The sequence below is a fragment of the Balaenoptera physalus genome (genome assembly GCF_965194825.1).
Source record: "Balaenoptera physalus genome assembly, chromosome: X".
In the NCBI taxonomy this organism is placed as follows: domain Eukaryota; kingdom Metazoa; phylum Chordata; class Mammalia; order Artiodactyla; family Balaenopteridae; genus Balaenoptera; species Balaenoptera physalus.
Window position 1 is genome coordinate 89,133,715 of NC_138903.1, and position 13,578 is coordinate 89,147,292.

At 38.5% G+C, this 13,578-nt stretch overlaps 1 protein-coding gene across 3 annotated transcripts in view; it reads right to left on the bottom strand.

The window, feature by feature from the left end:
• PCDH19 (protocadherin 19) overlaps positions 1 to 13,578 on the bottom strand; it is a 118,599-nt gene that overhangs the window by 44,990 nt on the left and 60,031 nt on the right. For 2 of the 3 annotated variants that reach the window (XM_082447520.1, XM_082447521.1), the window contains one exon: positions 10,031 to 10,203. In XM_082447520.1, coding sequence (XP_082303646.1) covers positions 10,031 to 10,203 — 173 coding nt within the window. The remainder of the gene's footprint in view (positions 1 to 10,030; positions 10,204 to 13,578) is intronic. The other variant, XM_082447519.1, reaches the window with a different exon arrangement.

The window sequence follows — 13,578 nt, forward strand, 5'->3', positions numbered from 1 at the left end:
GAAATGCCTGACCCTCTGTTAAAGGTATCATAGATAGCAGCAAGCAGATGAGAGGCTCTGGACAGTGGTGTCCCTGAAATCATGGAAAGTAGATATTTCACTGACTGAATCTCTGTAGTAATAATGGCACTTTTTATTTTTGAGCACTTACTATGTGCCAGGAAGTAACACTAAATGCTTTACCTGGATCATCTCACAACCACCCTGATAAGTAATTTCTATGTTTACTCCTATTTCATAGATGAGAATATTGAGGGTTCCAAAAAATAAGTAATTTGAGTAAGGTTAATAGCTATTAAGAAGCAAAGATAAGCACGGAACTTAGATCTGTCTTATTCCAAAATCTGTAGTCACTATGATGCTATGCTTGCCTTCAGATTTACAGGCAGACTAGTGGTGTCGATCTTGAGGAAAGTGGAACACGGTAGAAGCTGGACTTGCTTATATTAGTTGGAGCCTGAATTGATGGGACACTGTCTGTCTGGATTATGCTTCTCCTGTCCCTGCCAACCTTACTTTCAACCACAGATATTTGTATCTTATTTCATTTCTCTCAACTCCTCATTCTAACCTTGTCTACCTTTACTTAATCAGCTAAGATTCTGACTTTGAGCCTCATTTTAAATGGCTGTCACTCCTCTGTTAACTTTTTTAAATTCTACACTTGTCTCCCTCTCAGGGTTGCCGTAATAGATAAATGATATAACATGAACTCCCTTTCACGATGATTTTGGGGACTTTTCAGGACTTCAAACATTCTGTTAAGTGGAAAATTAAGACACCAAAGGGGCTCTAAGTAATGCTGCAGGTAGAATATTAGGTTCTGTGTCTGCATTTCTGGTATAGGTATTTTAATCTCTAAAGGATCCTACATAATTAACATTAGGCTTCCGGAAAAAGTACCACTTTTCTAAATTAAATAAAACAATGTCTAACTTTGCAAATCTCACTTATTTAATAGACAGCCAATTCCTCATCTAAAGGTTCTGTCCCCTAGGATCATGTAAGTGGTTCATTTTAGATAATTTTTCTTTACGACAATGAGAGAGAAATGAGGCAGTTAAAGGTGCTGTAGATGGATAAACAAAAGCACAGGATGAAGACATGAGTCCAACAGGTTTTGAACACTTATCTCACAATGCTCTTTCCTCAGTGACACTTATTTCCGGGTGTGGAAACTATCAACGAGGGAGTGGGATGGGGGACAATAACAGAAAGGAATGTTGCTCCTTCATCTTCATCATGCAAATGTAATCGTTTGAATGTTGGGTAGGCCCAGTTGATAACCTATCATTTTGACTTAAACAGCTCTTTAAATATAGAAGACTTCCCCCCTCCCAACAGTGCAATGCTCATTCCTTGGCTCATCATCCTGCAGAAAAGAAGCAAAACACACCTCTAAGGCCCTTAGGCAATCAAGAGGAATTTAGCTCAATGCAGAAGGCAGACAGGGAGTCTGGCAGACAGGGTTACATCCTGGGAATGGATACCTTCAGACCATCAACCTATAATGTTGGTAGAAACATCTGCCACCCACTTCAATACCACCGGAATCTGGAAAGCATTATAAATTATACCAACTACAGAAGCAACTTTTTCTGGCATTTTAATTGCTGGAACATTAGAGATTAATTAAGCAAACCTTACTTAAATGGCAAGTCAGTCATTTTCCTCCATGAGGGGCACCATACTAATGGAAGCCTTAAAGTAGACTGTTTCTTTGAAAACTGGATTTTAAACCAAAGAAAGATCCAAAGCAGATAGTTTTATGAGTCTCTAATTAGCGTCACAAAGGAAACACCAAAAGGTTAATAAGAGATGGTTAGTTTGGAATGGTGGTTTCCTGGTGCCAGCTCCAGCAGCTCAGTCTGTTTGCAAACTCATTAGCTGCCTAGACTGATTATCAGCTGAATTTAGGAAGTGCTCACTTGCTGTGTTAGCAGAAGGCTAGTGTGATTCGATACACCTACCCTAGAGCTAACTAGGGCCCAACAGTAAGGTAACATTTTCTGCAGTCAAATAAGGCAGGTTTTCTTTGCCTTCAACTTCAGTTGACATCAATTATAAATCTGAAAGTGTTTGGTGAAGCTCTGAGAGGCATAATGAAACCTTCTAAGTTGACAGTTGGCACAAACAAAGGTCTGGCTCCAGGTCTTTAAGATCCAGTTTGTGCATAGACACCATATTTCTGAATTCTCATTTTGCCGCTAAGCAAAATCATCCAGTGTAAGAAAACCCAAACTTAATAGAGTACTCACAGATAATCACTCAGCTTCTAAAATGTACAGTTTGATGGGCAGTGAGTCAAGCAAAAGAATTTGCACTTTGGGTTTCACTCTGGACTTTGCCATTGATTTGTGTTCTGACGTGAATAAAGTTTTCAAATTCTTGGTGCATCAGTTTTTCTTCCAGAAAAAAAAAATGGAACAGATATTTATATGAAGCATGTCTCTGAAATAAAATGGGTCCTTGAATTAAAAGGACTAAATTTTCTAGCTAGTGATGATAATAATAATAGTTCCCCAAATTTAAAATAGTTCACATTTGCATATGAATCATGGTTCAGCTTCTGCATCTGACTTACTTTAGTTTATCAACAGTGGGCAACCTGACTCTTACAAGCTGGAGGCATTTTTTTTCCAATAAGCTGATTTTTAAATTAAATTAAAATCAAAACCGTTCTTTTGGTTCACCTCCCAGATTAGAGCAACTGACAACCTCATTAATGATTAAAAACAGCAGGTGGTGATGTCTTAGAACAGTTTGACCAGTTTGAGTATCTTGGAACCTCTACCATTCCTCTTTTCCCCCTTTTACACGTATTAAAAAGGAAAGATTCTATTGTTCACACAGGTTGGAAACTCCACAGGGTGAAAGAGGAGGGAAGAAAGCAAGTGGTCAAACATCTATTATTATCCAACCTAAGGACAGAAAGGAGTGACTATATGAGCTTAGAAGTGGCGAAAGCGGCCACACATTGGAAAAATGTATCTCTGACACTGGATTTGAATTTGCAAACTCATGGCTGGGAAGCTGCCTTGCTGTAATCAACTAAGGTCACCAAGTTTCTCCAGGTGATTATAGCAGTGTTTGTTTACAGATATCTATCAAAAGGGAAGCAATATAATAGGTTATGCTTTTATTTTAAAGTAGATTACAGTTGCACTCCTGCATGACTTAGAGTCTAGTTACTAAACCACAAATTAGAAAGAATCTAAGGCTTAGCTAACTGGGGTAGGGGGAGGTGAATGTGTTTTTAAGGTTTTAACTTCTTCCAAACTGAAAATCTCCCCGTTCAACTAAGACAGGAACATAAAGTGTCTCATTTGCCATGAAAATGGATATTATTAAGATTTAAAAGAACTAACAATAAGATGGTGTTGCCTATTATTTCAGATTTAACAGTTTACAAGTTTGTTGTCTACACCGTTGTGAAGAATAATGGAGTAGAATTATTATTTCTGATAACAAAGAACCCACAAAAGACAAAGTGTCTCTCATGAGGCCACCTCAATGAGACAAAACTTTGAATGAATTCACCCAGAGTTCATTTTATGACAAACTCCTTTGGCCCCTTCTGAATTCAGTGCCTTTCAAATCACCTCTGCTACCTACCATCTCACCTATTCCTCTAACTACAAGAGTAGATCTTTGGGGTGCACGTTTTGGGGTGAAGTCCAGTGTTCAGCATAAAACCTAAAATCCCACAACACCCTTCTGACTCTGTCACTTGCACACAAATGTCTAGTCCCAAAGGATTTGCTCCAGAACAACTCTAGAGACTGGTATCTCACTGATAATCTCTTTACGAGAAGCCGTGGGGAACTGCTTTGTATTCTCTCTGCATGGCAGCATAACTAGTTGGCGGGGAGGGGGTTCCATTCTGCCCAACTGCAAAAGCATCTGTTTTGTCTACCCACTTTAAGCTGTGTGTAAGTCTCTAAAAAGTAACTCTTCTGATGTCTCTAAAGGCCAGTTCAAACCTTTTTCAATTTGGTGCCTGGTGATTTTTCCATGGCTGAAGTTTTATTGGGGGTAAGCCTTGGGGTAGGAATAGAAATTGAAAAGACTTTCTTGTCAAGCCACATTTCAAAAGTGGATGTGTCAAATTAGCTTTCCTTAGCCCAAAATGAACAAACAGGCAATGAGCCATCTGGTGAAGACAGAGACCAAAAATACCTGGGGCAAAGACCTGATCCTGGATGACAAAAAGCATCTACAGTAAGAAAGGAAAGCCATCTCACAAGTATTTTGCCTATAGTGCAATAAAGGAATAATACATGATTTTGGTATTCTTGAAATTACTTTTTAAATTATGACTCAATTCTTCATATTTATTTCATAATAAAAGGGTTAAAGGGAAGATGACAGAAAAAATACTTCATAAATATTTAAACAGAAAGTTCAGATTCATGTTTTCCCATCCTGATGGAGTTTATTTATGGTCCTTAACCATCTTATGATAGGACAGAAATAATGTTAAATAGATTGAGAGACCCAAAGAAAATAATGATCTTGATATTTCAATGGACTTTTTGAGTATGTGAATCAACCATATGATCTAGCCCTATACAACAACTTGATTTGCTTCTCATCTGTTGTCCTATTGGCAGTGTCCCTACTTATCATGGCCTATAGAACTTGCTTCATCATGAAGCAATTGGAAAAAAATTCACCTAGCAAATCACCCACATAGAGCATAATTTTATCTTGCATACTATGTCGGGGCCTGGCTTCCACTATTCCTCCAAAGGGATCCCATTACACCAAACTGTCTTTTGAAATGCACTTTGCTTTCCAGCTCAAATAATCTTAATTAATTTCTTCACTGATCCTCTGCAGTCTATTCCATACTGGACCATTTGTGCTAGTGGGTCATAAACTCCTAGAGAATGAAACCCTTAATTGTTCAGTGTGCTCCCTTTATATAGCCTCCATCCTCCAATGCTTTCCGAGTGCTCAGAAATATAGAAATTCTTAGTGTCAACCAGTAAAGAAAGCCCTTGGCATTTATTCTCGTGATGAGTAATGAATCCCATACTACAGGTAATTATTAATAATAATAAATTTTAAAATAGACAATGACTATGAGACAACTAAAAGTTCCAAGTAGATCAGGAAAACATTATTATATTAAGAAAAGGAATAGTGCTTTTATTTCAAAGCAGATGAACAGAGCTGTCCTAAAAGAATTCTCTGACCAAAAGGCCCAGGCCAAAATAATGCTAGTAAACAACTGCTAAGAGCATGGATGTTTCCATTAGTTAAGGACAACGTTTTATTCTAGCAGCCACCTTGCCAATAAAATGTAAATAATGCTTTGGAAGGAGTCCAATTATCTGGTGCAGCAATGTAGTTGAAATAAACAAAAGCATCCACCTGTCACTTCTCTTCCCACCTACCCAGCCATTGCTGAGACTGAGAATGGATAAAGGTCCTGGATGTCAGAATGAAAGGGAGACTGGGTATTGAGTATCACTGAGTACCTCTTAACCAGCAAGGTAACTGGGCATGTCAGAGATTAAACCAACCATCTTACAATGACAGTAACTAAAAGTAAGCAGGAAGTTCAATCTCAGAGTAGATGGATTTAAAAAGAAAATGTTTAACATTGTGACACTGTTCAAATTAGAACATCGAGGAAGAATCTTCTGTGATACTCTTACTAAAAATAAGATCTTGACTGTAAGTCTTCTTTTATTGTTTCTTTTGCTTTATTGGCACAATATTAATAAGGTTTTTTATTAGTCCCAGGCTCTATTCTTATGATGATTTCTAAAATCAGAAAGAATTATTCATTTCATCATTGAGCTGACCTTGGTCACCCCAGTAAAACCCGGATAAGCAAAGCTAAAAAGATAACTTTCACAGTCAATAACAGAAGTAGTTGACACATTCCCAGAGCCAGACATACAGTGGGCACTCAAAAATATTGCTGAATGAATGAATAATATATATCTATGCATGGATTGTTCCTGTCTGGTTAGAATGCTGTATACCTGAGGCAAGATGAAAAAAACCTGCAAGTCATATATATAGAAACACTGTATACATATACATTACTGTGTTCAAGTAATTAAACATTTTACCTGGTATATTTTCAAGAGGCTAAAGACATCTTTTAAAGATTCTATATGAGCAAAACCAGGGGAGAAATAACCACATGAATTGCAAAACAGTATATCTAGCCTGAAAGATGCTAATTCGGGTCCAGGGGGAGCTAATCAACCTCTTTGTTGAAGTAAAGATAAAACTTTTTGACAGCAAATGCTATTCTGATAAAATGGAATTTTCAATTACTCTATGAACATCTGGTTCATGCTACCATTTCTGGAGCCCAGCAGCACACTGCTTTGCAATGTCACAAAATAGTCTCCATTGAGAGCTCCCTATTTTGCTAAGAGATTAATTGAAATGAGTGTTTGGAAATTTAGTGAGGTGAGAGGTGAGTCGGGGGATAGGTAAGAGGATAAGGAAAGGATGTTCAGTCACTGAATCATAATTTCATTAAAAGCCTAGAGGAAATTAAATTACACATTGTTGGTAGAGTGCTGAAAGTGTAAGCGTCTTAATACACCTGTGGTTGAAACTAGAATATGCATAGTATGCAGTCTACAGAATATTTTCATGGCTAATTTGCAACAGTGGTTACATTAGGCACAGATCAAGTTCTTCAAATCCATGTTTTACACAACAAACATGTTAAATGATATTCAGGTGATGAAACTAGCAAAAACAAGTTTAGGAAAATGCAGAAGAACCTACACTCCCAGAAATAAAGCAATCATTATATTGCATTTTGGTGATTTTAGATGTCAAAATCAGCTAGATGTTATCACAAATTTCTGTATGTTGCTTCCATTTGGTATCAATTAGCATGGGAGGGAAACCAATTCAGTGTTGTAGTGAACTCCAAATTAGGTGCATATTAGAGCAATTAGAGTCATCTTTTCAGCTGATGAATTTATAATCAATAATTAAAATCATAAGGTAAGAGACTGAGTGTGATTTGAAACAAATTAGTTGGGCTTGGGACTAGTATGTACGGTTCTAAGACATGAACCTATAAACTCTAATTTCATATCAGGACTACACATTTGAGTATGCATAATGGGATATCCAAGTCATCACAAATGGGCATGCAAAGAAGTAAGGAGACAAAAGCCTCTTAACCCAGCACTATTCAATCCAAAAATAACCCTGATAGGAAGAGATTCAAGCCCAGTGAAACCCCCAATTGTGCAACAAACCCATGAGCCTCTGGCATCTCTGACCACCCTACTTTTTGGCTATTCTTCTTAGAGATTGTCTGCAGAAGTTGCATAGGAAGAAATTTTTGTCCCTGCCAGAAGGTGGTAATTTTACCAAATAACTCAAATTCAGGGAGGGAAAACAATGGTTAAAACATTTGAGTGAGACTCCCCAGCTCAGCACCAAATCACATCAGGAACCAGATCAGGTGGTAAAATCTGCTGAGTGAGAACACTTACTTGCTCTCAAGGCACTCTGAGAGCTATAGAGAGTTGGCATTGCAAAAAAGTGCCATATGCCAGTAGAAGTACAGGATAAAGAATGTTCCATCACCTTCTTTTCTGGGAAGCCATGAGAAGAGCTACAGTATGGGGGACAAGCTGAGACATATTAATTCAAAGGCACTGCAGATGATAAATGTAATTCAGTCACCTGGCAACCAGGAAATTCAGCTCAGCCAGTTCATCAACCCACTGACCTGGTTTTAGGCTTGTCGAGAGTGATACCAGGATTGATAATAATCCAGAAAGAAAAGATTCCTGCCATTCCATCATATCTCCACCCTGACCCAGCTCACAGATGTGTTTGGTTGGGGCAATCAAAATGCAATCAGTCAGTGATTGTCTTTCAACCACTGTGCCTTAGGATAAAATGAAAAACATTTATTATATGAATCCAAGTTTGAGAAAATGCTAGAAGACGTTAATTTTTGAATCATTGCTATTGTTTGAGGTAGCAATATTCAACCCAAGTAAACTGGTGACACCACCTATGTGGCTAGCCTAGAGTTGATTGGGGATACAATTAAGTACCATTATGGAAAGCTCAGTAGTACTGGGATATCATAAGGTAGAGCCAGAGATGTAAACAAGGCCTGAATTCCCTTTGTAACTAAACTTTTATGATTCAACCAAATTGAAAAGAACAAACCCGAGGGTTGGTTCAAGGTTTAGCCACTGCTAGAATAACGGAAAAAATGAAGATACATAGATAAGAATCGAATATTGGGAAACAAAATGTAAAAGTGTTGCCAAAACAGAAGAGCAAAAAATTGCGTGCGTGTGTGTGTGTGTGTGTGCGTAGTCCCCATCTTAAACATAGGAGAGTCTTGGGATAATGCCACACATTTGCTTTAGAATCTCATTATTACAAGTCTACAGTATCTATACACAATACATCCCTTTTGTAAGAAACACTCCCTCAGAAAAATTAGCTGCAGTCCACTGGTACTATTTTCCTAGAGACATGTGACGAAAAACTAAAACAGATGTTGTTCTAGCCAGGCACAAAGTGAGAATCAATTATGACTATTTCTTTTCCTGGAGTCATTTAATTTTAGAGAGCATCTAACTAAAACCCTTTCTGATACAAATGAAAAAGCATTTCTTTGAGACACAAGACTAGTAAATGATACATATCAGTCTGTATCCTGTGACACGCTGCTAATCCTCTGAGAATCAAATAGCCTCTGTTTCAGTTATACAAATGTTTAATTTTTTTCATCTTTAGTCTTAGTAAGGTCACCCAGAAAGTATATTATCTCTGCGGATGGCACCACTCACCAATGAGAGAAGGCAGCAGTGCACAATCGGTAGTGACATATATATTATAGACTTTGACACTTGGATCTGCTGGGGAGGGGATGGATTAAACAATTTAATAGAATCTACAGTGACTAACTTTTTCTCCATAGAAAACATTTTATTTTGTGGATCGTACATTTTTTTTCCTTTGGATTCATTTACAAGACCAAAACAAAAGCATTTAATGATGTTTACAGTGAAATGAAACAGCTGAAGACCAGCACATAATCACCATATTTTGTTTTCTCATCTTTAAGTCTTTTAGCAGTGGGGCTTCCAGCTGAGCTTGCGTCTAGCTTCTCTCAAGACATAGCCAAGCATTCTGAACCTTCACTGAGCCTAAACACCAAGCTGAATTCATAGTTCTTAATTGAAAAAGACAGGCTGTTTGCCTAGCATGTTTGCATCAGTAAAACATTGAAAATGACATTTGTGCCCAAGTCCGTCTGAACATTCTGCCTTAGCTGAACTCTGCTAATGTTTTTATAGCCTGGTTTATGCTTGGCTCCTCTTGCTAAAGCATGTGTGGCTGAGTTCCCAAAAATAGACTCTTCTTCATACATGAGGATGCCGTTCCTGACATGTGCTTTGAGGCATTTTTGACATGCACAGAATGTTACATTAAGTCAGCCATGTTTTCTTACCCTGGTCTCTCCTATGACCAATGGCATGCATTTGCATGGTAGCTAGAGGGATTTGGCATCACAGCACCATAGACAAAATGGGAAGTTTTGTACTCTCTCCTCAGTAAAGAGTACACAGTCTGTGGTCAGAGAACAGGGTCTCTTTCTGGGTAAAGTTAACCAACTTGATATGGAAATAAAACTCACCCCTCTGGTGTCATAAGTGCTGTGTTCTCTGCAACTCAACTGATCAGTCCAATTCATGTACTAAAGCAAAGAGAGGCATTTATTCCTAGTGAGAAGGCATCTGCTAATTTCCTATGTGTGCAGTGCAGTTATGATTGATGAGTATGTATGCAATATGTATAGGTAGTTGGCTTTTTAAATGCCTGAACATTATATGATCATAGGGGATCCACTCAGGGAGGGTGAAGAAGAGTCTGGACAGGTGTCAGGACATCTCAAAACCCTGTAGGAAAATACACTCATTACAGTAAAGTAATGCAGTGAGCCTCCAAACATCCTGGGTTCTTTGGAATCTATGGTTGCAACTTACAGCCGATCAGCCCTTACCATGATCAGGCATCTGAGATCCCATGGAGGTCACACTGGTGTTCAGCACATCATTGACAGCAGTGTCACAATACAGGCTTCGCTGGACATCATGCTCACTGTCAGTCTGGTCGCTCTCCTCATGGCCGCTATCCTTCAGGCTGTTGCCCTCTAAGTCCTTGAAGGTGGAGCTGCTGGGTTAAAGAAAGAATGATAATTTATAACTGTGATAGATCTGATTTTTAAAAATCTTTCAGAGCCAGGATGATGTCAGCTATGTGGTGAGGCCAACAGCAACTGGATTGTCCAACAGGGCAGGAGGAAGAGAAATTTCTGTTTAAAGATCACGGAACTTAACATTGTAGAGAGGTTCCCACTACTGGATGCTGATGCAGCTAATACTTTCATTCACTTATCTTCAGTGCATCGCTACGGGTGAGGCGGAAGAAGCTACAACTCTGAAACAACCACCTGCAAAAAATATCATCATTTCAGAAGGTTTTTTTTTCTCTTCTTATGCAATCAAATTAAAATAATAACAGCTAATGTTTACTGAGGGATTACTGTGCATGAGGCACTGTTCTAAGTGCTTGGCATGAGTTAACTATTTTAATAATCACAACTCTATAAGAGACAGGTGCTATTAATATTCACATTTACAGGTAAAAAAACAGAGGCACACGGAAGTTAAATAACTTGTCCAAGGTCACACAGCTGGTTAAAATGTTAGCAGATCTAAGACCAAACCCAGGCAGTCTAGCTGCAGAGCCTGGACCCTTAAACACTATGTATACTACCTCTCCAAAGATATCTACTAACCAACTGTGAAAATGAAAGTGGCAGAAATTGAGGTAATGCAATTCAAATAGAAAGGGTTATCAGGATCAGAGAACTCAGGTCAGTTTTAACTGAGAAAGGTTGAGGGACAGAGTCAAAGAAAAAGAGGAGAGGTAGGAGCTGAGAAGAAGAGAGCCTTCGTGCATGGAAAGTAAGAAGAAAGTGAGAACCAGAGAGTGAACTCTAAGGAAACTGTGAGTGTAGCTATGCTAAGAACATGGCAACTTGCAGCTCAAGACTTTGTGTGTAAATTTTTCTTGCACCTATTAAATCAATCCACCATTCAATGCACTAAGCATACTACCCAAAAACCCCACACCATTTCTCACGAAATAGAGAACAGTACATTAGGTACATCCATAGAGGCCCCATCTCCTGTTTCTAATACTTTGTATGTCCTGACAGAATCTGCAGCTGTGCTCCACCATGGACCATAAATTATGCATCTGAAATACCTAGTGAATGGGGAATCCATTCCCTAGTCAGTGAGGAAGCTGCAAAGGCATACTCAAGAAAATGTGTTGTTGTCTCAACAAGGGAGAGTGGCACGCTTGTGAATTAGGACAAGTCCCAACAGACCTACTCTACCTCTGAAAAGGGAGCCCTGTGGAGATGACACTGCAAACTCGCTTGATCTGCTCAACCTTGAACATCCACAGGCCTGGCTCTCTGAAGCTTTGATAAGAACATTCAGTACATACGATGAAGAGCTATGCCATGGACACAATGGCTACACTGTCATTCTCCACACTTGGTCAAAAGGAAATCACAGCAGATTTTTAACATATGACCAACCTAGATGTAGAATGCTTGCTGCCCTGAATATGAAAAGGAAAAGATCAAAAGGGCAGTAACTGGAAAGCCATAATTGTCAGAAAATGAAGGGCAGAAGGGGGTGAAGCATTGACCTGTTTGCTAATTATTTTCAGAAAGAATAACTGAGCATCAACTGTATTAAAACTAAAATCACTCAATAGGCCAACTCACTCAGCTCCTCCAAATTATGTCATGCAGCTACTCAGCCCTGTGGACCCACCAGGATGCGGTTCTATTCAAAAATCAATCATCTTATGAGTCTTTTATGGTCATTAAGACCAAATGGAAACACATGCTTTAAAGTGTGTCACCACCTCTAGTGTTATGGCACAGATTTGGAGGCTTCCTGTAAATACTAATCTCACAGCATGAACAGATTCAAAGTTTGTTTTTTAGAAAAAAATCTGGTCCTGCCCACATGCACCCCTGCACCTCAGGAGAAAGGAAACCTGCCTGGATGGTATTACTGGTTGCTACATTTTTATAACAAATAATTTTTTGACCTGCATTTCTGCTATCTGAAGCATGTGAAAATTTCTTTAATCCACAATGCAAAATTGTTACCTTAAACCACAGAATTCAACCCTGAATTGACTGCATTTCAGCAGTTGCTAAAACTTGCTTGAGATATACGATGGTGAGGGGTGTAGAATAAGGACAATGCAATTAACCATTCCTTAGAGCAAGGTTCTCAACCTCGGCACCATTGATATTTTGGGCTGCATAATTCTTTGTTGTGGGTTGGGGAGCGGGGGGCGTCCTGTGCATTGTAGGATATTTAGCAGCATCCCTGGCCTCTACCCACTAGATGCCAGTAGTGCCCCTCCCAGAAGTTACAACCAAAAATGTCTCCAGACATTGCCAAATCACTCCCGGGTGAGAACCACTGCTCTAGGTTCTTTAAACTCTATTCCTGTAGCATATTAGATTTCCTGATTGTAGTGGAAAGAGCACTGAACTTGGAGTCATTAGAACAAGTGATAACCCATAATCTGCCACTTCATCTATGGGAACCTGGGCCTGATAGCTAATGTCTTTGTGCCTAGACTTCCTTGTCTGTAAAATGCATTTGCTGGGAACTCCCTGGCGGTCCAGTGGTTAGGATTCCACACTTTCACTGCCAAGGGCCCAGGTTCAATCCCTTGTCGGGGAACTAAGTACATCATTGTTAATCAACTATACTCCTATTTAAAAAAATAGAAAAGAAAGAAAGAAAAAGAAAAAAAGAAAAAACCTAAAAAAATAAAATAATAAAATTCATTTGCTAAAACCTCTTTCAAGAGGCCATTTTGAAGACTCAATGAGATAGTTCACATGAAGTACCAGGTATACACAAATGCTCAGTAAATGGTTATTGTTTAATATGATCATTACTCCCATATATGGTAATGCTTTCATTGAGTTACAATTAAATATTATGTCCATAGTTTTTTTATAGGATTGACATAGGAAATGTATATGTAAAGAATGTTTCTATATCTTCTATAAACTATAGTCAGACATTGTCCACTATGTTAATTTCTTCTAAAATTCAGGGACAGGAAAAAAATTCTCCTGTCAAATGTGTATCCTTCCTTTATTGAAAAATGAGAATGACACGCTCTGGTGTACTTACCTTTCTGTCTTGGCTTCTCAAAAGCTTCAAGGAAAATATAATGTTTAATTGCAGTGAGTTACATGCCAGGGATCTCTATTTAGCTTCTTGTAATTGGTTTTGGATCTGTCTTTTAAATTTTTGATCATCGTTTTTATATGCATCTAAATATTATAAACCACCTTGGAGCTTTTGGTTTTTTAGGTAGAAAGAAGAGAAATAATAAGATAGTGAAGAATTGGCTACTAGGACTTAAGGGACTGGTAAGGTGAGAATAAGTCATATATTCTCTAAAGAAAAAGCAAGGAGTATTAACCCCCTC